Here is a 27,793-nt window from a genome sequence, read left to right on the forward strand (position 1 = left end):
TGCCCATGGCCTCTCCCTTTATTTGAATAAAGTTACAGGACTCCGCTGTCTCCTCTTTGAACATGGTGTTTGTGAATTAATTTTCCTGACAATTACAACTCTGAGCACTGCAATTTTTTCAAAATTCTTGATGCAACTTATACAATAGCCCTGTAACACACCTAATGACCTGCTGCGGTAGAGCTATGAGTTCATATTAATTTGTCAAAGTGGTCTGAGTTATAAACAACAAACTTTGATCTAAATCTGATAAAAGTTTTAAGTGTCAAATTACCAGCAAAAATTTTTCTGTAAAATTGCACAGAACTGTAAATAGTTGAAAGACTGTGACGTAAAATATTTTATAAGTTAGGAAATAGCTAATTGCATCCAAATCAGGGAGAATTCCTATTGAGAAAATGCATATAGTAGGAAATATGTACTTCCCTGAATTGGGAATTCTTCCTGCTTGACTTTATGTGCTATTATGTCAGTTACATGAGCAGGTCTGTGTATGTTACACATTCTGTGTTCATAGAAAGATATTTTGCCTTGCCAGAGCTGAGGCTTCAAGGAAACAGGGATAGGAACTGGGTTTGCTCTATCTGGAGTGAACAAAACTGAAAAGTGCTGAGGAACATTAGTCAGTTGTAATGGCATTCCAGATCAAAGGTGGAAAGTATTAAATCTTCCTTAATTTTCGAGCACATACAACACGCTTTGACATAGCCTGTCACTGATCATTTTTACCTGATAACTCTAATCTGTGTATACAACTTTGGAAAAAGGCAGACAGATCAGAGATCAGAGAACGAGGTACAGCTGGAGCTGCTTGTGATTGTGAGAACTTTCCTAAAAAATGTGTTTCTGCAAAGTCTTGGGAATTTATTTTGCAAATATCTTACCCCTAGGTATATTAAGAGCAGGTATGTCTACATCTTAGACTGCTGTGTTGTTTGGACAGTTGGAAGTAGACTAGACTCAGCAGTGCAGCACCTGACACTAGTTAATTTACTCTGTTTCTCAGAGCAACAACAGAATAAATTAAAACGTATGGAGCTTCATTACTTAATCACCTAAACTAGCTTGGAATTTCTGCACTGTCTGCAAACCCAGTTTAGAAACTGTTCACTTCAGGATACAGCCTTTAGGCTCCCAAATTCTCAGGATGGGACACAGTCTGGGGCACTATTGCAACTGAGTGTCACTATGATGCATACTATTCCTCCAGCAGATCAATATTCTATATAGCAAGTATGGCAGATGCTATTTTGGCCAAAGGCAGAAACGTGTAATTCTAAAGTTAAAAGCATGAGTCTTTATAGCCTGGGATTAAGTCGAAAACGGCTAAATTCCCACTTCCTGTGCACTGGGACAAAAAAATAAGCACTAAAAATGGAATGGATATTAATTTGCACGTAAAACTCCTCAACTTTTAGTCACAGTAGCCACTGCAAAGTAAATTTCACTTTCTCTGTTTAATCCACAGCAGGCAATCAACAACAGCAAGGTTTGTAGGCTTTGGCATTTTGTTTTCTGCTTCAGACACTTATGATGCAACATGTTCGCATAATTACTCGACACCGGCACTTAGGAAGGGGCTCAATACGGAATGAAGAGTAGGTCACAAACCCGGGTATTACTTGGCCGCAGGGTAATATTCCCCCACAGCATTCCCAGCCCTGGAACAGGACTGCAAGTCGCTGCAGCCACAGACAAGCTGATTCAGATAGGCGCGGCATGGCGCCGAAACCAGGGGACGTCCGAATTGCCTTGGCTCCAGCAGGCCTCAGGGCCCCAGTGTTATAAATGAGAAACAAAGTATCGATATTCAGCAAAATTTAGATTGGTTTATTTTATATAGACAGAGCAAGCAGCGCGCTGGGGAAAACGTGAGGGGTCACCGCCCACTCCACGCTTCCACCGAACTTGGTTTGCAGCTCCCTTTATATAGTATGGTTTTCCTTGTAGTAAGCAATAATTGTTATTGTTTTGTTGTAATAATTCTGCAAGGTAAGCAGTAGTGGTCAAAGAAACTTCCAAACTTCCGTGAGACAGTTCTTCGGACAATTGGTCATGTAACCATCTGGTCTTGGTAGATAAAAAACAGAAGTAGGAAGCCTGATCTTTAGTATGTAGTTTGTGATTGATCACACAAAGGCAGGAAATCTGATTCTGCAGAATCTGTTGGGCTGTGGGAAAGCCTTGTTTTGCAAGCTGTCAGTAGATACAACTTATTTAGGAAACATAATATTCATAACAGAGGGATTTAAACAGAATGGGTTTAATAATATATTTCCCTTTATCTAGGTCTATGTTCATTTCTTATTTTAAGTATTCTGGTTTATACAAACTCCAAAACTTCTATGATTAACACGAATCATTTATCAATTATCACACCAGCGACTCCCGCTCATCTCGCCCCGTAACGGGCGGCTTCTGCTGACCAAAGCTTCCCCGGGCGGGCGGCGAGGCGAGGACAGTGGCCGGAGCCGCACCCCTCAAGCCTAGGCTCCGCGGCGGGCGTCCAGCGCCCTCTCCGGGCCGGGCAGGCAGAGCGCCTTCGCTAGCCAGAGCGGGAGGCCGCGGCGCCGTTGGAGGCGGGGTCCCAGCACTACCTCCTCCGCCCCAGTTCAGTCCTGCTGATCTCTCAGTTTCTTCACTCCCTGGCTGTCTCCGGCTAGAACTCGGCTGCTGCTATTGGCTTAGCGGCCTCATCCGGGCACTCGGCGCAACGCTATTGCTCAGCTCGATCGTCCCAATATGGCGGAGGTGAGCAGGGAAAGTGGGCTGGGGTATCAGAGTTCGACTGGTTCTCTGTGAGGTCCCGCTGCTGGCGGGCCTTCTTCACCCGCCTCACCATCCTCGTAAGGCGCTTATGGGACGGCTCGGCGACGTGGGGTGGCCAGCGAGGCGACCTACAACGCCTGGGCACTGGGAGTCTGCGCGACTAGGCCGCACGGCGAGTGCCGCGCATCGCGAGTCCCGAGTTCGCCTCCCGCGGGCGGCCGACAAGCCGTGGCCAGACGCGCGATCGCCGCACTAAGCCACGGAGGGCGCGGGACGGGCCAGTGGCTGCGCCGCCGCAGCGTGGGCGATGAAGAAATGCTCGGCGGGAGGGCGGAGAAGCGAGCCCTGGCCTAGCAGCGGGGAAGAGGCTGCTAGTCCAGCTCCCTCTGCCTGCCACTGTCATGTCTCGCCGGGGTCGGAAGGAGTGGGAGCGCCGGGTCAGGCGAGGCTCCTTGGGGGGCTTTTGCCAGGGGAGGAGGAAAAAAGGAGAGCGACAGGCAAGGAACGAGTGAGAGAAGGAGGGATAGGACAGGGTGAACACGATGGAGGGGCGAGTAGGGCGGGAGCTGGCGGGGGAAAGGAGCAGCTCCAGGGAGGAGGGTATGGAAGGGGGCATTAAATGGAGACTCTACCTGCTGCTGGGTTGGTTGGAGCCCGTGTTTCACCTCATTCTTTTCTCTCCCTGCAGGCTTCCTTTGGGAGTTCGAGCCCAGGTTCGTCTTTGCCCACCTTCTACCCCAGTACCTACCTTGCCGCCTGCATGCTGTCTCCCTCCTCCTTCCCAAATTTACCTTCTGTTGCCTCGTAGCTCTCCTAATGCTTCATGTAACTAAGTGCCTGCTTGATTTTTAAGAGAAGGTGTGCTCTGTAGAGTTCTTCCCTTACCTCTGGTTAGAGTTAGTAATTGGCTGCTCAGAACCCAAAATGAAAATAAAGTTTTGTAGCATTTTTAAGACAGCATCTCAGTAAAACCATGTAGCCTGGGGAGAGATCACTTCTGTTGCTGATAACTGCAGGGTTGTATAAATTTTTGATTTCTTGATAATATCAGAAAACATTTTAAATCATAATGATATGTAATTGTTAAGGTTTTAATTACTGTTAAGGTTCTTTGGAATATTTACAGAAGGAAGCCTATTTAACATCAGCAGGGCTACTCATGAAAAATAATCGGGGAAAGCATTTGCTTCTGTGTACCTACCTGCTCTTGGCACTGGCTGAGCTCTAGTATGTAGGAACTAGAAGGGGAAACTAGAGGTGAATGAGAAATATCCTAGTCTATTTTTTTTTCTCCATCATGAAAGTCTTCAGAAAGTGAACACTGAAAAACAAAACAACCCTGCATTTCAATAATTTTCATTGTAGAACACTGATATTGCTGTACAGAATATTTGTATCTTAGAAACTTGTTGAATATAGTGCTTTCTAACAAATGTACTTAAAATAGCAACAATACTTTTATGACTTATGAGTATCCTCTTGGGTAATAAAAAGTGTCTGACCACAGAGATGTCATAATGACTTGTTAGTTACTGTGATCCATTAGAAATGTTTTGTTATTTCTGGTATATTTCCCTCTATATTTCTTGAAACCCTGCTATGTTTTTTTTTCCTTTTTAGATCAATTACTAAGAGTTAAATTAGTTTTATTAAAAGATATCATCTGTGAGACTAATCTGAAGTGAGTCTTGCTGCTTATTTTGCTGTTAGGAAACTGGTTTGCAACCTAAGTTAGCTGTTAATCAGTGAAAAGCTATGCTAGTTATCATATGAATAATAGAAATAGAATCTGAGTCTATAAATCAGTGTCTTGCAGCATCTGAAATCTTGTGACATGTGGATGTTATACTTTAATGATGATTTCCAGGATCTTTAAAAGAATCTTTTATTCAGTAAAATATTAATTTGGTACTGTACTTTCTGAAACTTTGTTTCAGTAGTTTAGATACCTTTCCCAAGTACTCTACTGCAAGAGAGAAAACTGTATCTATTACAATACAAAAAGGGACGACCAGCTAAAATAGTTGAATTTTTCAGGTAGTTAAGAATTTGTTCCATTTATTCCATTGAGAGTTCTATGTATGTAAAGACTCATGCAACCTTATTTTTTCTGTGATGTAATTTCATATGTTGGTATAGGAAAAAAATTACTCAAATTAAGGTTTTTTGATAGTTGGCTCTTTATCCTCTGAGGATCATGACTTTGACCCTTCTGCTGAAATGCTGGAACATGATTATGATGATGAACGAACTCTTGATGAAGAGGAGGAAATGATGGAAGAAAACCAAAATTTCAGCTCTGAAATTGAAGATTTAGAAAAGGTAAGAGTGACTTGCTCTCTCCTAAATGTCCATATATGTTGTAGCTTTTTGTGAAGAGACCACTTAACCTGTTCTTTAGTTTGTATTGCATAATGCAATTTTCTGCAAAATGCCTTTGGAGTTGGTTTTTTTTAGGATATAGCAGTGCTTCCTCACAAGAAGGCTGACTTTAGTTTCTCAAAGTTATTAGTGTTAAGTTCGGATTAATCTTTTTCATTTAATAACTTTTTTACTTTGGAAAATAAATTACTGAAGCAGATTTTAAAGTCTTATTATCTAATATCACTTGTCACTTTTAAATTTTATAAGTTGGAAATAAGTTTAAATTGTATGTTAAGTGATAGCTAGCTGTGTTTCTTTCTGCTGGTCAGATTTTGGTTTTCCAATTTGGAATCACAGTCCTGTTTTACACATTTTTCACATTCATTTGCTACATAAATTGTAGTTCTATACCTCAGTTCCATCAGTTTGGCATTTGCTGGGTGTACAAAATGACCAGTGTGCTCCTTGACTCTTCTTATTCCTTTTTATGTACTTTAATTACATGTTTTTTCTGTTTCTACATCTCGTTCATCTGTGTCAATGCATCACCCATTTTTAAATGCCTGCTGAATGCTAAATAGCCACAAACTGATGCTGCTTGCATTACCATTCAGTGACCCACTTACACAACTCAGCATAACTGCAGATTTTGATCAACAGACTTCCAGTAAAGTGTAATTTTTAGCATTAAATAGGAGGCTGTGCTTTTGTAGTCCATTTAAAAATTTTTTTCTTAACTTCAGAGGTTTTTGTTTGCTTTGGTTTTGCCTTGCTACCTTTTACAGTTATATTATTTGCTAATTATGAACTTGCAATTATAATAGCAAAGCAGCTTGCCAAGTCTGGTGGTTAAAATGGAGTTGGTACTCCACAAAATTATCTTACTGCTTCTATAAAAGAAGGAAAAAGAACTGAGAGCCACTCATCTTAAACACTTTAGTACTTTATGTCCCAATCCTGGAAAGACTTGGACATGAATTTACATTTACCCATTGTGAAAAGTCTTTGCAGGACTAGGACCTTAGTTGATTAAAGAAAACAAGTAGTTTAATTAGTGCATAAGTTCAACAAGAATTTTTTTAAGGTAATATAACTTTTAAAGGTATAAATTATTAGAAAATATTTCTAATTATTTGATAATTTGAATCAGGTAACTAAAAAAATTTCCACAGTTTGTTTTATTAATGCTGTTAGGATGCAAGTATGATGATATTTAGTAAAATAATTTAGTCAAAAGATGTTGGAAAAAAGGAGTTATAAACTAAGCCTTTCTCTTGATTTTTTGCTTCTGTATCATTAGCTGTTTTTCTCGTATTACTTTCTGTACTCGTCTTGTCAGGGAGAGTTAATTTTCTTCCTAGTACCTAGTATGGGGCTATGCTTTGGATTTGTGTTTAAACAGTGTTGATAACACACTGATGTTGTAGTTATTGCTGAACAAAGTATACACAGAGCCAAGGCCTTTTCTGCTTCTTATACTGCACTGCTGCTTGGGGACTGGCTGGGTATTGGTCGGTTCATGGTGAGCAACTGTTTTCATTTGTATAACTTGTGTTTCTTGGGCTTTACTTCCCCCCCTCTTTTTATTTTTTCTTTTCCTTACAATTTTAAGAAATTATTATGCCTTTTTAAATATTAAGCAGTTTTTATTTTAACCCACAAGTTTCTTTTTCACTCGTCCAATCCTCTTCCCCCACATTCTATGGGGGAGGGAGGGAGTGGCTCTGTGGTGTTTAGTTGCCATCGAGGGTTAAGCCACAACAGGGAACGAATGGTTTGAGATAACAGATTTGACCATACTATTAGGAAGAATTTACATCTGTTAACATTTGCCGGTCATGATATTGATTTATCTGTTCCTGATATTAGCTTGTCTGATCTATGCCATGCTCTCTCTTTTTGCTGTACATGTTAAAGATTGGTGTTGGGTTTTGCAGTTTGCTATGCTCTGTAGTGCTTAGTGATGTTTTGCCTGCAAGATTTATTATTAAAACACTAGCCTTGAGCTTAATCTGGTATTTGGGCTCTGTACTAAAGATTAATGTACTTCAGGTACCATCTCATGGAGACAATTAACAATTATACTTCCTCTGAGATTTTTTTTTTGTGGAGGTAATAGAGAATGGCACCTTCACCACCACCTTTCGTCATGTTTTCTCCCTTGTTACAATAACTTTTCAGTATCTTGAACATCATTGGATAGTCTAAATACTTCTATTTGTATTTCTTAGGAATATTACTTCAGCTTTTAATGAGGTTAACAAGCTATTTAGGAATATGACCCAGGCCCTGTGGCAGTTTGGTTATGGGTGACAAGGCATGTGAGAGAATATGGACATGTGTCTAGAAAGGTTTACACCTCCAATGGTCTAGAACTTCACTCTTGAACAAGTGCAGAATCCTAATGAAGTGATAGAATATTTGGGGGGAAAGAAAAAGATGCCCTGGCTATTCCAAAGAGGCAGAAACAATGGAAGCAGAAGTTAACTTGTTTAGTAAGAGATGAAGAAGCTTCTAACAGGGAGCAGGAGAGAAAATCAGAAGAGGCAGCCTCAAAAAGAAATATTAGCAGTATATGAAGGAGTTCAAGCAGCTTCAGAAGTAGTTGGTACTGAAGCACAGCTCCTTTGGCACCTCAATTTCCTGCGTTGGGCTGGATGTTCAAAGGCAGGGTCCCTTCTACACATCATGCAACTGATGCTACATGGAGTAAGTGGGTTGCACTGATCACACAATGGGTTTGAATGGGAAACCCCAACCACCCAGGAATTCTGAAAGTGATTGTGAACTGGTTGAAACTTCAGTGTTGCCAAAGGAGTTGACTCAGGCTCAGGAGTCCCCACTATATAATAAACTACCAGAAAATGAAAAGCAATATGCCCTGTTTACAGGTGGATCCTGTCATATTGTAGGAAAACATCAAAGTTGGAAAGCTGCCATGTGAAGTCCTACACAACAAGTTGTCAAAACTGCTGAAGGAGAAGGTGAATCGAGTCAGTTTGCAGAGGTGAAAGCCATCCAGCTGGCTACAAATATTGCTGAACAAGAAAAATGGCCAATACTTTATCTCTACACTGTCTCAGGGATGGTGGCAAATGCCCTGTAGGGGTGGTTGCAACAATGGAAGCAGGATAACTGGCAGTGCAGAGATAAACCCATCTGGGCTGCTGCATTGTGGCAAGATATTGCTGCTTGGGCAGAGAACCTGGTTGTGAAGGTATGTCATGTAGATGCTCATGTACTCAAGAGTCGGGCCACTGAAGAACAGTGAAACAATAAGCAGGTGGATCAGGCTGCTGAGATTGAAGTGGCTCAGGTAGATCTGGACTGGGAACAGAAGGGTGACCTATTTACAGCTCGATGGGCCCATGGCACATCAGAATATGTAGGAAGGGATGCAGCATACAAATGGGCTCATGATTGAGAGGTCAACTTGATGCCACTGCACAGGTTATCCATGAATGTTAAATGTATTCCATGATCAAACAAGCAAAGTGGCTGAATGGTGGTGGGAAGCCACTACTCGGGGACTAGCTGGGCATCAGTTGTTGGTGAAAAATTATTTTCATTTGGATTATTTGTCTTTCTTGGGTTTTATATACCTTTTTCTTTGTTTTGCTGTGGTTCTTTTTTCTCCTATTTCCCTTGCATTAAAAAAAAAAGTTTATTTTTAATGATTAAACTGTCTTTATCTCAACTCATGAGTTTCTTTCTCACTTTTACTGTTTCAGTTCTCACCTCCATCCCACTGAGGAGGAGTGAGCAGCTGTGTGGTACTTAGTTGCTACTTGAGGTTAAACTACACCACCTTCTCTACAGTTGTTATAAAGATGTATTGTGCAGAAGATGCAAAGGAGGGATAAAAGATTGCTACATTGGTTTATTTCTGTGGTGTTTTGCACACTTGCAACTTTAACTCTATAGGACTAAAGTTTTCAGGTTTTTCTGCATTTCTTGTAAGGGGATTGTTAATGTTCCTAGTCTATCTACTGTCTTGAAGAAATACAGGCAAATCATGTTCTACAGTATGAATCCGATAAGGAGCAAATTTTTAATAATTACTCTAGTTTCAACTACTAAATAGTTTTCTTCAACAGTTTAATGGGAATTCATTATGTGCCAAGAGACAGCTATGAATTATTTCAGTCTCATGCCTGAAAATATTTTAGATATTTAATCAAGATTCCTGCTTTCAATTAAGTTTTTCTTGTTTGTTTTTTACTTTTGTTTTTCAAAATATGTCTTATCCTTTTAGGTTTGAACTGTTTGCAAGTATTTGACAATATATTGAAATGTTTGTAAATCTTGTATTAGGAAGGAAACATGCCGTTGGAAGATTTACTGGCATTCTATGGCTATGAACCCACAATTCCAGTTATGGCTGGTTCCAGTGTGGATAGCTCTCCAAGTGAACTTGCAGATGAGCTTCCAGATATGACTCTAGATAAAGTAAGTCAGAACTGTTTTCCCCTGTATTATGGTTTAAAACTAGAAATCTGTGTGACCTCAGCTTATATTTCACTCTCTTGATGTTACAAAATACATATCTTTGTCAATTTCAACATACAATTAAGAGTTACTGTACTAGTGGTGGACTTGGCAGTGTTAGGTTTATGGTTGGATTCAATTACCTTAAAAGTCTTCCAACCTTAATGGTTCTGTGATTGCATTTCTAAATCTTTTTCAAAGATATTTGGGATCTGAATTTAATTATCACACAAATGCATAGCAACTTTAGTTGCATTATATTATTACAATTGAGAAATTAATAAGGTAATGGTTCTTATAAAACACATTCAGAGAACTTTAAATAGATTTCCTTCTATTTATTTTATAGAAGTAGGATTTTTTTCTGAAAAGTTCTGTATTTAATTTTAATGTATGCAATGTCCAGAAATAATAATTCTGGCTTCGAAAATACATGTCACGTATCAAACCTTCATGGATAACTTGAAAAGTGCACTACTGGGTGCTTTGAAATGTTTCTTTCAAATGCATATAATTTATAAACAAACTCATCTTCGGGGGTGGGGTGAGAGATTTGTTTTCTGTGCAATTGCTATATGTATCACATTGTTGAATATAGAAACCTGAAACTACAGTTTTTATGATTCAGAGACTTTGAATTCTGAAATGAATCTGATTGTTGGCTATAAGGCATGTAGCTAGTAGTTTGTATTATAAAATCTGTAGGTAGTAAGTACATGTGTTTTTTTGCTTTTCATAAGTATGATGAAATTATAAACTACAAGAAGTATAGTGATGGCTCTGCACATCTGATTCTCATTAAGAGTCACCATTGTGTTGAGGCTACAGAAATGTACTTGCCTTCTTGTTTAATATAGTTCTTTGCCTCCCTAATCACTATACAGCAGGGTTCAAGCATGTCTGGTAGTGGAGGAAACACGTTTTTGCCCTTCCCCCCCCCCCCCCATTATCTTTTGTCTATTATCTATAATTCTTCTCAGGAAAAATCTATGAAAGTGCCTGGCTTCTGGTTTGGCTTTTTGTTCACCAACTTAGCCCCGCCTCCAAATTTAAGGGGTGTCTGTGATGTAAAGAATGACAGAATTGAAAGTGCTTCCACTCACTTTTTTTTATTTAAAAGCAGTCGGATGAACATCTGAGATTTGATGCTTGCAGGGGTTACTGCTTGTGCATTTATTTTAACAGAAGACAAGGGGGGAAACAAACCTCTGTGTTCAACTCTGAAATGAATGGTTGTTGCAGTTATGTCAAGACAGACATGACTGGCACCACCACCAGTCCTTTATTAAAAACTTTTCGTGCCTTCTCTTATGCAATTCCACACAGTACTGATTCCTTTCCTCACAGGCAGCTCCACACAGCACTAACTCCTTCCCTCTGCGTGACTGGGTAACCCCAAGCTCTCCCTTACCCAGTCACCTAACCCTGCCTGTCCCTTACACAGTGTCTTCTTACCTTATCTGTCCCTTGCACAACCACACCCCTTATCTCCTCATAGCACAGCCAGCAGACTCCATCTCAAACTACAACAGACTAATCCTCCATCCTACTCTCAACTAGCTAGCCCACTCTTTTATAACACCCATCCTCATTGGGCAGGCAAGGCTTTCTTCACTCCTTGGTAATCAGTACAGCTGAAATTCACTGGAAAAGATTGCCTTCTTTACTATCCTTACAAACTATTCTCCTACAAATGGTTATATTTCTTTTGAGAATTAGGAATGAATTAGCTTTTTAATAGTGAACAGTCCGCTAAAATTGCTTATGGTAAAATAATTAATTTTAATTAGCATGACTTACAATTTGCTGAATCTAAATGCTCACTAGTCTATATTTAATAGTCTGTCTGAAGTTTTATTTTTTTATTTTAATGATACAGGAAGAAATAGCTAAAGACCTCTTGTCAGGTGATGATGAAGAAACACAGTCCTCTGCTGATGACTTGACACCATCAGTTACTTCACATGAGGCTACTGACTTCTTTCCTCGGCCGTTACGATGTAGGAAACCTAATTTTATAATAGTACTCATAAAGTCTTACCATATACTATAAACTATATAGCTTTCTAGTTTAAAATATCAAAATTGCAGAGCGGGATTGAGAAACAGTGCTTTGCAGGATGTTGTATGTGAATATTCTCTTTGGTTGGTATTGATTACCTAAAAGACCTATATTTAATATGGTGCTCAAAGCACAATCACAATTTTCCTAAAAATACAGTAGCTTTTCATAATTAATAGTCAGTGTGTGTCAAGGAACACTCTAATTTTCTGTGTGTTGGTGAATGGCATGAATATGTAACCTGTTCTTTTAAATTAGTGTTTCTCTACTAAAATGTTTGCTGCTATTTTCAAGCCAGTGACTCCTCTATTCAGCCTATGGATGTGAAGTGGAATTTGGTTTCTTTGTGATTATTTCCCTTCACACATTCAATGGTTTTCCATAGGAGTTCATGAGCCAGTGCTTTTATATGGGATGGGGCCTATGAACCCATGACCATCAAAATTTCACTACCCATGGAACTATTATGGGAAAGATCCAAGAACCGTTGGTTCAGTTATCCAACCTTGATGAGATATTCCTCATTGCTCCAACTCTAGTACACCAGTGAACAAATTAACTGCAATAGACATTGTGGAGGATTTTTCTGACAATTTAAATTTTGCAGGTATTTCGAGCTTTTTCTGGGGGATTTCATCCCTCTAGAGAATGGGGATGACAAAGGGCACATGCTCAGTCATCAGCAATTGTAGCCCTTTGCATGCTGCTGATTGTGTAATGTAAGGCATTTTTGAGAGATACAAAAAACTTAAAAAATTATAATGCTCTTTTTTAGTTAAGCAAACCCCAATCTTGCTGGCACTTAAACATTGTTTGTGAAGTGTTAATGAATATGACACTGAGTGTGGCAACTTTATGAAAAGAATTATTAGCCCCTTCATCTTACTCAGGATTAAGAAATGGTCATCTTTGCTTTCAGCTATTGTGTTTTTTCTATCAGAATGTTGCTCTTTCTCTATTAGAACTTTTGACTGAGCATTTTAAAATCAAATATCCACCATGTCAGGGAGGGAAATGTCAGTTTTCTGTGCTGTTGACAGTTCCATCTTTTTTTTCTGATCCCTGTCCATTTTTCTTAAGATAACATTCAATTTTAAGATAAACATGCCTAACACATAGGCCAATTTGTTAAATTTGGATTAATTGGAAAAATAATTGCATATTATTATCCAGGCATGTTGCTTTTTGACACATTCACGTTAGCTTCTTGCCTGCTATTTCTAACAGCAAAAAGAGGCTGGGGATTCTAGTAATGACTACAGAAGAGGAGCCTCAGTCTATCGTCTTGGATATTGTCCTTGATGTTGACGATTCTATTTAGTTGTGATGAAGCTAAAATTGAAACACTATTTAAGAGCATGTTATTACTGAAAATTGAGAATATGAAATAGCTTTCATCTTATCAGAACTATAGATTCAATTCTGCTGGGGATAAAATAAAAAAATTGAATTACTTCAGAACCCAGAACCACAGAGTTCCAAATTCTAAAATTTGAGTTATTCTTTGGAGTACTGTATTTTAATTACTTGGAGTGCCCTGCTGTATTTCTTCCTAAGGAAAAAAAAATAAAGAGGAGTAAGTCTTTGTTATCTTTTGTTTATTCTGTTTTCTGTATGTCTACTATATCTTTAGTCCTTGCTGAGGTAGCCTTGTTTAAAGGAATGTTTTGAATGCCAAATAAAACTTCAGATTAAAGGCTTCAGTAGGTAATAAAGACTTGCCTTCAACTTTGTGATTAACCCATGGCTAAGTCATAGCCCTGGAAGTTTTCTGGTTTTCTCATACCTTTCCTATAAGGTGTAAGCATTTATTGAAGAAAATCAATGAAGAAAAATTATCTAATTTCCTTTTGACTGTTGGAAATATTGTCTTAGTTGCAATAATGGTAAATATTTAATTTCTGCAATATGCAAGCACCAATGCTTTCTGACTTCATTCTAGTTTGACAGAAATGTAGATCAACAGACTGGTGATGAGTGTCTTCCAGAATAAAAGTAGGGCTCCTTTCCAAAGTAAAGAATATCTTGTAGTTGTGTGTTTGAACTGAAAATTCTTCCTAGCTAAAACTAACTTATTTGTGTCTGAAGCAAACACTACCTGTGATGGAGATAAGGAATCAGATGATGAAGACATAGAGGCAGACAATGGTAATTCATCTGAAGATTTGAGAAAGGTAATAACTATATCTTAAGAAAATGTTAAGAAAACTTTGACTATTTAAAAAATGCATTTAAATTTAAAGTGCATATCTAAAATAGTACCTTAATTCTGAAATTATCTGCAAAATCTCATGTTAATGGAATTTGTAATGCTTCCATGCACAGAATATTAATACTCTTTTCTTATTATTTTTGTTACATCTTCAGGAAATAATGGTTGGTTCACAGTATCAGGCTGAAATTCCACCTTTCCTTGGCAGATACAATGATAATGAAAAGGGTAAGTTATTCTGTTTTAGTTTTTATCTTATATTTATACATAGCGGCTGATGGAAAAATGTTATTTAAATTTATAAGATAAATTCAATGATTTAGTTAAAAAAACCAAACCAGCCAACCAAAAAACCCCTAGTCAACTGAAGTAATGCAACCACATAACTATATCCATAAAGTGTGATTCTACAAGTTTGAGAGGATATTTTTGAGAAGACATAGGAGGGTGGATTACAGTGTTAATTCTGAAGTATCTAGCAGTATTGGGAGGCAACAAACTGTGGGTCAAGAAGTAAATATTTTCATCAGGATATCATAACTGGGCTATGAACATTTAAGTTTACATTGAAGATCTTCAGTATTTTTCTTTGCTTCTTTTTTAGCAAGCACAACAGTGTGAATTACAAAACGGTTATGAAAAACAAAGCAATGAACTATTTGAATTTTCCATAGCATGAGTAGAAGATGTAGGTCTCGATATACCTTGTGTTAAAAAAAAAAGATGCTTTAAGTATAATATTATTGCTGTGTAAATTTTGGTAAAAACTGAAATTGTGCCAGAGTAGAAGAAATAACTTTATTAAAGAGAATTTTATTTGGTACCTTTAGAAACCTTCACTGGCTGAAAACATTAGCAAATTAACATCTCTTGTGTTGCTTAAGAGATCTATGGAAGTTTTCTATGATTTGAGCATGGTGCTTACTGGTTGTAAGAAATAAAAGAGTGAAAACCAGTTTTATCTGAATAGTCCTTTTACTATTTACACATCTTGACTTGGTCAAGAACTAAAGAAGGGCCAATAACCAGAGGATGATCAGGAAGGCATTAATCTGACAACTTTCTCTGGAACAAGCTGGTGCTAGGGAGAATCAGAGAGAGTATTGTTCACTGGCATAGCCAGGAGCAAAGAGGTAGCTACCAGATGGAAGAGCCTGAGGAGTTCCTCTTGAGAATATCAGGCATGGATTCCAGCAAAAAGTGCTGGGTTGTCTTGGTTGATAATGGAGATTGAAGCTGAGCTCAGCAATGCTTGGAGAGGGTGGAGGATTCTGTAAAAGCCTCTTTTGTACTCCCTGAAGAGCTTGTGATGGCAAACAGGGGCTTATATTTCTGCTGTGAAGTCCCAGCTACTGAAATTGTGCTAGAAAGCAGTTCTGCTCTTCTATAAACCTTACACTTGTAACATGCCTGAAAGCTTTCAATGTTCTTAAGTCATAATAGAACTTTAGAAGGAGATGCAATTTTTTTATTTGTCTTATCTTAATATTCTTTCCTTATATGAGATTCTCAAATCTTCATCTCTTCTAGTGTAACTACCATTATACTTGGGTGTGTTTGAATTTAATAACTCTCATTTGTATTGCCAAGAAAGTACATAAAGCATTATGTGTAAACATCTATTGATCAGAGTTAAGGATTTAGTTTAATCTAGAATTTAAATGTGTTTGTACATAGACAAGGGTTCAGGCCAACTCTTGAATATTTCTAATATATTTCAAATAAGCTACTTAAGAGGGGCATACATGATTTCAGTATATTATGAAGGAGGACTATACATCCCGATTGCTTGTAAAATAGTTGTTAACAGCATTCAGTTGTTAGTGAATGGAAAAAGAAATTACCACATTGAGACCTAGATTTCCATTTTGCTAAGTAAGTTATAGCAAATTTTAGTTGAAAATGACCAGTTAGCTGCCACCTCTTTTTTTATTTTATATGTAGTATTTGAAATATTAAAGTACACTTTTTATTGTTAACTATAGCTTATTTGTTGTAAACATCTGAATAAAACTGAGTAGTTTTGATATGTTTTTTCTATAAAGATTAATGCATATGCATAATTTGACTTGAATCATCTACCTGTCAACAAGCTGCTCCTCTGTAGAGATTCTGTCTCAAGAGCCAATCCCTTATTTCATCCTCATGGAACCTGAATCTCTTCACCATACCACACTGTAGTCTCTCTCTAAACTAAGGCTTTTTGGGAAAAAAATGAGCTGCAATTTGAAAGTGGCATGACAGTGCTTGATTTGATTATTTCTGTATTCCTGTTCTTTGTGAAATAGCTTTTTATGTTCTAGCCTTAAAAATGTCACGCTTGACATAATTAATTCTGTTTTAACAGCCTATGAAAATGAAGACCATTTACTTTGGAAACCTGATGTGATCTCAGAAAGTAAAGTTAAAGAATACCTTTTTGAAACCTCCTTAAGAGCAGGAAATGAAAATATGATTGGCAGAATTCCTGAAGGACTACATACACGTGACAATGAACAAGTATATTTTATATCCTGTTCCATTTGTGGCACCTTGCTTTGTAATTAATGTGTTCTCTTTCTCTGCCTTGTATTATGAAGGCAGCAATATTTTTTTTTAAATTGGATGTTACTGGGGTCAGGATCTTATTTGTAATTTTAAACACATGCTTAAAATTGAGTATTTGAATGTTGGCAGTGTGATCTATGATGTTTCCAATTGGCATGCTGTTGACAAATACCGCTTTTCGAATTATTACATATAATGTATGACATTTGCTTAATTAAACCATGCCTTAACATTTGGATGGTTTTGCTTTTGATTATTTTAATATTTTCATCCTGTATAAAGATATATCCTCTTTTTACATTAGATATGTTCACTGAAAGGCTTGTTTCAGAAATTTAGATAGAAAGAGTTAAAGTTTGCAAAAATCCTAAAGATGACTTCTATTTTATAGGCACTATATGAACTTCTTAAAAGTAGCCATAATGTTAAAGAAGCAATTGAGAGATACTGCTCAAATGGAAAGGCATCTCAGGGTGAGTATCTGCTTTTTAGGAAGCATGTGTTTGGAGGGGGTAGAAAACACACGAGTAAGATTCAGATTATTAAGCACATCACTTTCCATGATCTCTTTAGCACAGATTACTCATAGAATCATAGAATATGCTGAATTGGAAGAGACCCACAAGGATCATCAAAATCCAACTCCTGGCCTTGCATAGGACACCCCAAAAATCCAACCAAACAGTCCTTGAGTTCTGGCAGCCTTGGGGCTGTGAACATTCCTTGGGGAGCCTCTTCCAGTGCCCTACCACCCTCTGAGTGAAGAACCTTTTCCTAATATCCAGCCCGAACCTCCCCTGACACAGCTTGAGCTGTTTTCTTGGTCACCAGAGAAAAGATCAGTACCTGCCCCTCCTCTTCCCCTCACAAAGAAGTTGTAGACTGCAATGAGATCTGGCCTCAGTCTTCTCTTTTTTAGGCTGAACAAGCCAAGTGACCTCAGATCCTCCTTGTACAGCTTCCCTCAAGGCCCTTCACCATCTTTGTTGCCCTCCTTTGGACACTCTGTTAGCTTTATATCTTTCTAATATTGTGGAGCCCAAAACTGCCCCCAGGACTTGAGGTGAGGCCACCCCAGTGCAGAGCAGATTGGGACAATCACCTCCCTTTGACTGACTGGCAATGCTGTGCCTGATGCACTCCAGGACATAGTTGGTCCTCTTGGCTGCCAGGGCACTGCTGGCTCATATTCAACTTCCCGTTGAACAGGACCCCCAGGTCCCTTTCTGCAGCACTGCTTTCCAGCATCTCGTTCCCCAGTCTGTCCATACATCCAGGGTTGCCCCATCCCAGGTGTACATTCCAGGACTTTCCCTTATTGACCTTGATACAGTTGGTGATTGCCCAGTCCTCTAACTGGTCAAGGTCTCTCTGCAGGGCCTCTCTGCCCTCAAGGAAGTCAACAGCTCCTCAGAATTTTGTATCATATGCAAACTTACGTAGCATCCATTCCAGCCCTGTGTCCAAGTCAGTGAAGATGTTGAAGAGCACAGGGCCTAAGATGGAGACCTGCAGAACCCCACTAGTGGCAGATGGCCAGTTTGATCTCATCCCATTCACTATAACCCTTTGTGCCCAACCCATGAGCCAGTTGCTCACCCATCGCATGATGTGTTTATCCAGCTGTGGGCTGGACATTTTATCCACAAGGATCCTGGGAGAGACAGTGTCAAAAGCTTTACTGAGATCCAAAAATATGACATCAATTGGCTTCCTTTGATCAACTAGGTGGGTAACTTTGCCATAAAAGGAAAGCAGGTTTGATGAGCAGGACTTTCCTCTCATGCAGCTGTGCTGGCTATGATGGCTGTGTTCGATGACTGCATTGACCTTCAGATGTTTTTCAATAATTCCCATTAGATATATAACTCAGGTATAATCTGATGTTGTAATAAACAATGCAAGACTTCATTTTCTTCATGTGAGAAAAGCCAATTCTTTATTTACATAATGCATTTTTATACAGTTTTTACAGACCTCATGTTTGACTCCAGTTGCCTATTAGTTTTCGTGCTACTTCATTTATTGGTCAGAAGATGATTTTGTGTGTATGTGCTAAGGTTCAAGTGTTTACATTTTTATTTTGTGGGTTCTCATGGGACAAACCTTATTGTTTACACAAGTGCACTTGTTTTTTACCCAGGAATAGGTTCTTGTATTAATGAACCTTTCATACCAAGATTGTTTTCACATGGGAAGTTGCAAAGTATTTAGCTACACTTAGAAGAAGTGAGAGACCAGCTATTAATTTAGCAGAGTAGGCCTGATTTTATAAGACCTTTCTTTTATAATTTTGCTACCTCTCTATGACAATCTGACTGTTGGCTAGATGGAGATTTCTGCTAAAGAAGTTTGCAATTTGTATAAAGGTTGCAGGATCAAATTTTACACCTTTTATTTCCTTCTTTTTTTCTTTTTGTTTTTTCCATTTTAAGTGATACAGACTGAGGAGAAGGGAGGGGGAGTTGTAATTTTGCTCCCATAAGGCAGTTCTCTCCCACATTACAGTACCTTTTTGAGATAATGATCAATTATAAACTGATGACATTTATATGAGAATCAGGAGAATATAGCTGATATGAGTGAGCCCCTCTCTTCATCACTGCTAACATCGTGCTATTTCAACCCTAAACTTGGTTCTACTGTATAATTCTCTAGGTCTATGGGAGAGTTTGCTTGAGTTTACAGTGGAAAACAATTTTGTTTGTCCCTAACTTTATTATTCTCTTAAATAAAAATCACTGTATCATTTAGCAAAGACAGTTCTTTGTCCTATAGTTTTACACATGTTCCATAAAGCAGAAATGGCCTATGAGCCCTGGTGTAAGTTTGTATTCTGGAGGATATTCCCTACTCAGAACTGGATCCAAGGAGAATTCGAATGTTTATGAGTTAGGTGCTCTGAAAGCTTAAATATTTAAGATAAAAGTGAAGGGAACAATAAGGAATATCAAAACAGTGTTTCAGAAAGCTCTTCTATGAGAGATTGTGTGTTAGAGACCCAAATTCTGTCCTAAGGGCTAGCATTCATCCTCTCCCAAGCCCCAAATCAGATGGTGTTTATATCCTCATTAAAAATGGTGAAGGGTGATAATACTGTTGATGTCTGTCTCTTAGAATAATCATTGTGCAGTGATCTGTACCCACTGAACTTCACTGCTATTCTCAATATACATTAAAAATCTACGTCTCCCAAGATAATTTCATAAAAGGGAGACTTTATATGGGCATCTCTTCTTTGAAGCTTGAGAATTCTGTAGTAACGAGTGCAAAATTAATGGACTTGCAGTGGAATGATTGTCACCTTCATCTGAAAGCAGCAAGGTCTTTGTTCCAGTGTCTGCTTCCAGAAATGTTTTGAAATGTGACTGTTGGTTGGTTTTTGTTCTCAACCCTTATTGGCTTTAAATGACAACTGAATAGATCACTACTATGAATATAAGATGCCTGAAATATCCCCCCTTTATTATATATAGACCCAAAGCCATAATCAAGATATGGAAGCAACAAAACTTGAGACAAAACGGACCTACTCATATAGTTTGAGCTACTTTGTTTTAAAGCTTTTATTCCTTCTTATATTTTTGTTTAATTTATAAAGCTAAAATTTACTTCTGTCTTTAAAAAGTTAGAGGCAGTTCCTTCACTCTTGTTCCAACAGTCACTGTTCTTTGTATGTGGTGCAAGAAGGAACATTCAGAAAAATTATGTAACAAATCTTTGAAGTTTTTTTATGACAAACTTAATAAGAAATAATAAATCAAGTCTTTTGAATGTCCTTTGCCCTCCAGGGTAAAATACTTCAGTAACCAGACTTTTATAAGTCTTTATAAGCAGGAATACTAGATTTCAGGTAGGATATCTTTACGTTAGAGGAAAGAACATGGGTCAAAATAACTGAACTGTTGGGGTTCTTTTTAGATTGTGTTTGGATTCAGGTATTAGCAACACAAAGATTAGTGAGTGAAAATAAGTTTATCATGCTACTTTTGCAATTGTCTAGAAGAGATGACAGCATGGACAGAAGAAGAATGCAGAGGCTTTGAACATGCACTTCTGATTTATGGAAAAGACTTTCATCTCATACAGAAAAACAAGGTTAGTATTTTACAGTTAAATGGAAGAACTGGTAGATGATATGATGCTGAATGTAAAAGCAATGCCTTTTTAAGAATCTATGCAGAAGAGTGAAATAAGAGCCACATATTAAAACCAGCTTGGTGTTTCTGTGCTAATTTTGCCTCTGATGCCATTGGAAAATTATTTTTGTCACTCAGAAGGTGTAATTCTACCAAAACAGGCTTAGCTCTTTGTGTTTTCAGAAAGTGTAGTCACCTATCAGTACTCTGATTTCTGAGCAACAAAGGAGTTCCAATCTTGTTCTGAATTGCTTCTTATTAACTCCTCTGTGCCTGAAGAATAGGAATTGGGCTTTTTTTAAAATCTAGTATATGTATCATTTGGTACAGTTGCCAGCATATGTGTTTCCAAACTTTCTGTACATCTCCTGTATGTTTTGATACCACCTTGAAGTTTTGTACTGGTTGTGACTGGGATCGAATTAATTTTCTTTATAGTAGCTTGTATGAGCTATGCTTTGGACTTGTGCTGGAAATGGTGTTGATAAGACACTAATGTTTTAGTTATTACTGAACAGAGCTTATGTAGAGTCTAAGCCTTTTCTCCCCAGACTGTCCTGCTAGCGAGGAGGCTGGGGATGCACAAGGAGTTGGAAGGGGACACAGCTGGGACAGCTGACCCCAACTGACTGGGGGTGTTCCAGACCATATGACATCCTACTCAGTAATAAAATTGGGGGGGTGAAGGTTGGTGGGTGGGGGCTGCTGCGGCTTGAGGATTGGCGGGGCATCAATTGGTTGATGGTGAGAAGTTGGGTTTTTATGCATTGCTTGTTTTTCTTGGGTTTTATTTTCCTCTTTTTTAGCTTTTTGTTTTTTTTTTAATTAGTGAACTGTCTTTATGTCAACCCATGAGTTTTCTTACTTTTGCCCTTCTAATTCTTCCCCCCCCCCCCCCCATCCCACTGGAGGGGGGAAGTGAGCAAGTAGCTCTGCAGTGCTTAGTTGCTGGTGGGGGTTAAACCACAAGGTTTTTCTTCAGGAGACTGGTGCTTTTGTTGTATTTCAGGTAAACTTTATAGGGTCGTGGTTGCTGTTCAACAACAGTTAATCCTGTTCAACACTTGGTTTAACTTATCCTATGCTAAATATCTGGGTGGTTCAAATTTTAAATGGACCTTATCCATAAAAAGTAATTCACCAGAGATACAAATAAATAATTTTTAAATATTTTTCCAAAGTACAACAAAGCAAGTGAGTTGGTCTGTCACTATGGACCAGAATTTTCCAAGTACCCAATGTCTTTTCTGCTTCACTTTTCTTGGGTCATTCAGTTGCTCAGTGTTTTACTTCTTAAGAGAGTCTGTCCCATAGTTAAAAAAATTGCTATGTAGGTTATGAACCAAAATGCTTCAGATGTAGATACAGTTTCAGTCTTGTTTAAAAAAACAAACCTAAACAAAATAATGCATATAATAGAACAGATGTAGTAATTATTTAGAATAGAATATACTGTTTCAGTTGGATGGCACCTGCAATGAACATCTAGTCCAACTGCTTGACCACTTCATGGCTTGCCAAAAGTTCCAGCATGTTTTTAAGGGCATTGTCCAAATGCATCTTAAACAATGACAGGCTCAGGCATCAACCACCTCTCTAGGAAGCCCATTCCAGTGTTTGACCACCCTCTCTGTAAAGAAATTTGAAACTGTAGATCTCTTTTTCAGGTCTTCAGATTTAATTTGTTTGTTACAGATACTAGAAAAGTAAAAATAACAATATTGCAGGAATATGGGGACTGGAGAGATGACAAAACATAATGCGTTGCATTTATCTTGTCAATTCTCTTTTCCTTCTTTTAGGTAAGAACCAGAACAGTTGCTGAGTGTGTGGCTTTCTATTACATGTGGAAAAAGTCAGAACGTTATGATTACTTTGCTCAGCAAACAAGATTTGGAAAGAAGAGGTATAACCATCATCCTGGAGTTACGTAAGTAAAATGTCCTTGGAATGTTTTCTGTTGCAAATTGCAAATGTAAAAGATAAGTTTTCTTCCCATCATTGCAGTGTAAAGCTGCAGTGACTATGGCAACTGAGAATAAATCCATCATCATTTTTAGACCTTGTTTTCCTGGTAAATAACCCATTATGAATGCCATATTCTTAAAGGGACTACATGGATCGTTTGGTAGATGAAGCAGAAGCTCTTGGTGGAGCAGTACATTCTTCAGCCTTAACATCTAATACTCAAACAGAAAGCATTCCTGCTCAACAGCTAAGCATTCTGAACTCTATCACTGCCAATGAGTTGACAGGTAAATCAAGGGAAAAAAAACCAAAGAAAACCCACAAACCTTTTGTTGTAACTATATAAAAAATTATTTCATTTAAATTTTATGTTCATCTGTTTTCCAGCACTGACAAACAGCGTAGCTACAGTCTGTCACACTTCGGCTGTGAACTGCCTGGATGATGCCTTCCCTCCCATGGACAGCTTACCCCGAGCACCAGTTAATCATGTGCCTGTTGGAACAGAAGAATTGCTTAACTTGCCTAGCAATGGTGAAAGTGATTGTTTTAATTTATTTGAGACTGGCTTTTATCACTCAGAGTTAAACCCAGGGAACATGTGCAGTGAGGAGACAGAAAGACCTGCAAAGAGATTGAAAATGGGAATTACTGTCCCAGAATCTTTCATGAATGATGTCTCTGTAAATAACCTTGGTGTGGACTTTGAGAACCACACACACCATATTGCCAGTGCCAAAATGGCTGTTTCAGTGGCTGACTTCAGCAGTCTATCTGCAAATGAGACAAATGGTTTTATAAATACCCATACTCTTCACCAACATACTGCCCTTCACTCAGAATGACTGTGGAAAACTAAAGAGTGGGTACTTTATACAGTAGTAGTAAACTTGATGGGAACTATCAGGTTTGCTTAGTCTTTCACTGGAAGTTTGAACTTTGACATCAGTGATGTCTTTTTATGTATAGAACTATATCTTGATTTACCAAGAGTAATTTCTTTTTTCAGTCCATAAATGTGGAGATGTTTGTTAGAGTTTGGAACGAAGAGAACTCTGGTGCAGCTTTAAACTCTGCTTCAAATTTATTTTAAAGCCTGTAGAGAGTGGCCACCATTTCAAAAACAGCACAGAAGTTCTGAACTGATTGGAGTGGCTTTTTAGTCAGTTACTTTTGCCATAATGGATGCAGTGTAATAACAGTGTTTACAGGTACCATTCCTGATCCCTGCTCAATGTAGCATTTTTTTTTTTTCTTATAAAGGCAGGGATGGATTTCTTTAACTGCACAAACATACAAGGAGGTTTTAAAATGGAACTTTCATGTGATACTAAACTAGAGCACTTCAGTTTAAAAAAACAGCAATTTTATATTGGTGGAAGCTAGCATAAGGGACATAACATGAATAAATTATGAAGACCTACACTTGGAGACTGTTGCAAAATTATAGGCCATGGCTACCTTACACAAAAGTAATTATGCTGCCAGAGGTATCTGTGTACTTTAAACTTACTGGCTTAAACAGATATATTTTAGGCTATTCTATTTAGATGAGTTTTGTCCACAACTTTGAAGATTCATGCACCTGTGTAACTTAACTTTCCTAAGACAGCTGATGTATACAGTTGCACACCTTAGGATTTACCACTAAACAGTCTGCATTTTGGAAGACAAATTGTTTGGAGCACTGCAGTTCAAAGTGTTACAATTTTGGCGGACTATCTAGTTTATATAGAAGTAGTAGAACCTTGAAGTATGTATTTGAAAGTTTTTCTTTGGTGTGGATTGCATTTATTTGTTTAACAAGTCATTAGCTCAAAAATAGCACTTCACTACTTTTGGTCTAATAGAAAAGGATGAGTAAAAATATCTCCCATAAAAGCAACTATTTCAACTCAATAAATTCTTATTTTGACCATCAAGTGCAATTTAGCCATTCATGAAGTTTTCTTGAAAATGTTAGCTCTAATTCTTGTGGGAGAACATGAGTAGGATTACCCCTTTCCCTCCATACTTTTTCTTTGCACTGTTCATATTACAAATTTAATTGCCACAAACTTGTTGTGATTATGCTTGCATTGTTGGTATTTGTAATAGTTGCTTCAAGGTTATGCTGAGTAATTAGAAAGTAGTGACTTTAATATTTGAAAGGGAAGAGGGTATTTATTATCCTTACTGTGAACTGCATTGACATCCTGAGTTATGGATGAAGTGTATGGAGTTTTCTTTACAGCACTGCAATGAAGATTACTTTAAAGCATTTATGCAATAGCACATTTATCATATTAAAATAAATTAGTTTAGCACAGTGGACAAAAGTAAAGATAATTTTGCAATCAGTTCTTAACTTATGCATCTGAAATATGGAATTCTAGTAAGTACACAGTAAATAATGGATAGCCTTGGCCCTGTGTTGTATTCTGACATTTTTAGCCAAGTTGTCAGCTTCTTGCTGCTGTGTTTTGTGCTGAACTGTGTAACTTGTTTCTTTATGAATTGGCATATTTTATGTAATTTTGTAAAATACTGGTCATAATCCTTCATTGTTATACATTCACGTCTATGGGTTTACAGTGAGTGGCTGGTCTGTATAAAAATCATTATACAAAGATGACTGAATGCTTATAACAGTTGTGTTTAAATGAACATGCCCATTCTCATTAGCTGATGCAGTAATATATTCAATTTATCTATGCATTGCTGGGCTCTTAATGTAGACAGAGACTTGTCTAAGGCTTGGGTTGTCAGCAAGTTGAATGGACACTTTAGTTATTTAATAAAGACTTTTGACCAAAATTCAGAAAATTATGGGAGAAAAACTAATTTCAGCTAGTCTAATAGATTTTTAAATTCTGATCTTATTTAGCTTGTTGGCTGGGTAGCTAGCTGTTATCGTTTACTTTTAATTCCTTGTTAAAATGAGGCAATAATTTCCAAGATTTTGTAAATATTTAATTCTTCATATCTTTTTAGATATCTATTTCAATATTTTCTGACTACTTGTGTGTATAGTAGCATTTTTGTGCATGCTTGATGTGACATTCATAAATTTGTACCACAATAACTTTATCCATGTAAAATAGCTATTTATTGAATTTTTCATTTAGAAGCTGGATTTAATTATTTTTCTCTTAGTTGAAACGTTTAAAATTGAGAACTTGTTACTGTTTATTAAAAGAATTGTATTTTGAAAGTCACCATGAAAATAACTGAATTGCAACCATATGAAGAAATTATATTGCCTTGGTTCTTTGATGATGAACTACAATTCTTATAACAGACTGTGATGAATTCTTTGTCCTCTGCTATAGTTGTCATACAAACAAACCAAAAATCCATAACAGGCAATTGCAGTGTTGGTAAATGTATCCTTTTAATGTACAGGGAATCTGAAGGGGATAGCTGATTCATTTAGAAGTGTAACTTGGTGCTGTGATTATAGCAATACTTTTACTTTAGTTACTCATATGTCATCTTCTCATGTTAGGTTTTTCAAGGTTTAGTTTTCCTCTTGCCATGGTCAAAGTACTAAATTATGGACTATTAGGTTAATGAATTGTGTAATTGTTTCCTGGTTTTAACTTTTAAAACTGAGGATCAAAAATGCATGAAAACTTCAGATCAAGTAGAACATGTCAGTACTTAATTTAACCAAAGTCTTTAGGTAAGTATTTCAACTTTGAATGTAAACTAATGTATAAACTGACCAACAGGGACACTATTTGCCCAGCACTACAAGCACATTATCTACAGATGGGGAAACTAAATACAGTAATTTATAAAATAATAACAAGGTTACTATTTTTTTATTCATATTTTTCATTGGAAGAAGGAAAATACTATCAGTTGTAAAATACAGAAGGTATGGTTATAGTCCTCTTAATAAAACAGATTCCAGTTATTCAAATACCTTGTGCATAACAACAAATTTTGTGACAATCGGGACATGATTTTAATATCAGATGTTCAAGAGGAAGTCGCTATTGTTGGATTGGTTTTAATATTTGTACATAAACACTGATTTTTATTTTTTTTTAGCATTATTTTCTATTTGTTGTACTTTAATACAGGTGTACAATTCCAGAAATAAATGTCTGGGAACTTTTCTTTATTTGTGATGCCGATATATGAAAAGCTTGGTTAGCTACTATCTTTTCAGAAATACATAGCAATACCTCTGAACACATTTTAAGATACTCTGGGTCCTCCTGAAGTGCACACTACCACTCTATAAGCAGCTGGGAGAAGTCTCACAAGCATTACCCTTTGTTCTTGCAGGGGACTTCAACTTACCAGATGTCTGCTGAAAACACAATACAGGGGAGAGTAAACAATGTAGGAGGTGGTGTGGTTTAAGCCCAGCCAACAACTATGTACATGCAGGAATAACCCAGACTGTTTTCCCCCACATGTTTTTAATGTTCACTACAGGAACTATCCCCTTCTGCAGTACATAAAAGTTTTGATTGGGCAGGGCCAGCCCAATTGGCAGATCCTCTGGTGTTGACTAATCAGGTGCCTTTTCTTTAATGTATTTTCCAATGTTTGAAGGTCCCACTAGCCATTGCTTTCAGTGTCATCTTTAACAGTCCATTATATTTTTAAGGTTTCCAGAGGCTGGTGCATGATAGAGAATGTGATACACCCACTCAGTGCCATGTTCTTTGGCCCTAATACCTATGAGGTTGTTTCAGAAATTAGTCCTGTTATCTGACTCAGTTTTTTCTGCTGTGGCATTTTGCCACAAGACTTGCTTTTCGAGGCCCAGGACAGTATTCTTGGCAGTGCCATGGGGCACAATTTATATTTCCAGCCATCCTGTGGTTGCTTCCAGCATTGTAAACACGTGGCGCTTGCTGTCATGTTTTTGGGGAAGTGATATAGTCAATCTGCCAGGTCTCCCAATACTTATATTTCAGCCGGTGTCCTCCATACCACAGAGGCTTTAACCTGGTGCAAGCTCCCGGTGCTCCTCTGGGTTTTCAGTCCAGAGCAGGTTTGAACAATTCCAAGAAAAAGGAAAAAAAAAAAAACAACCCCGCAGTCCAGGGAGCTTCTCTGCCGCAGCTAGCCAGAAACTAACCAAGAGCAAAGGAGAGCTCTCTCCTGCTGTCCACTGCAGACAATATAGTCTGTGTGAAGAATGTGGGGGAGCAAGTGCAGTCTCTGATAACAAACTCTGCACCTCTTCTCTCCCCCTTCACTCCTGAAATCAGTCTTAAAGCTGCAGAACTCAATATTCAA

At 37.8% G+C, this 27,793-nt stretch overlaps 1 protein-coding gene across 5 annotated transcripts; it reads left to right on the forward strand.

Annotated features, from left to right (window-relative positions):
* The first annotated feature begins 461 nt into the window (after positions 1–461).
* Positions 462–26,660, forward strand: LOC306814057 (mesoderm induction early response protein 3-like). 5 transcript variants are annotated; one of them, XM_079329766.1, is made up of 14 exons: positions 462–1,779; positions 2,383–2,751; positions 3,458–3,482; positions 4,943–5,091; positions 9,448–9,582; positions 11,501–11,621; positions 13,772–13,857; positions 14,051–14,123; positions 16,243–16,394; positions 16,834–16,915; positions 20,446–20,540; positions 22,384–22,511; positions 22,691–22,836; positions 22,937–26,660. In XM_079329766.1, the coding sequence occupies exons 2-14, from the start codon at positions 2,743–2,745 to the stop codon at positions 23,392–23,394; spliced, it is 1,659 nt and encodes a 552-aa protein (XP_079185892.1). In that variant the 5' UTR covers positions 462–1,779; positions 2,383–2,742; the 3' UTR covers positions 23,395–26,660. The 5 variants fall into 5 exon arrangements, with proteins under 5 accessions (XP_079185892.1, XP_079185889.1, XP_079185891.1 ...); XM_079329763.1 differs by lacking the exons at positions 462–1,779; positions 2,383–2,751 and adding exons at positions 3,137–3,206; positions 8,046–8,117 and having other exon boundaries at positions 13,745–13,857; positions 20,449–20,540; positions 22,937–23,828; XM_079329765.1 differs by lacking the exons at positions 462–1,779; positions 2,383–2,751 and adding an exon at positions 3,141–3,206 and having other exon boundaries at positions 20,449–20,540; positions 22,937–23,828.
* The last annotated feature ends 1,133 nt before the right edge of the window (positions 26,661–27,793 follow it).

This window comes from Erithacus rubecula (assembly GCF_903797595.1).
Source record: "Erithacus rubecula genome assembly, chromosome: W".
NCBI classification, from domain to species: domain Eukaryota; kingdom Metazoa; phylum Chordata; class Aves; order Passeriformes; family Muscicapidae; genus Erithacus; species Erithacus rubecula.

Coding starts and splice junctions, on each gene's coding strand:
- LOC306814057 (XM_079329763.1), top strand. CDS start 3,171: ATGTCTCGCCGGGGTCGGAAGGAGTGGGAGCGCCGG. Junction 9,583..11,500: donor CAGATATGACTCTAGATAAA/GTAAGTCAGAAC, acceptor TTAATGATACAG/GAAGAAATAGCTAAAGACCT. Junction 14,124..16,242: donor ATACAATGATAATGAAAAGG/GTAAGTTATTCT, acceptor CTGTTTTAACAG/CCTATGAAAATGAAGACCAT.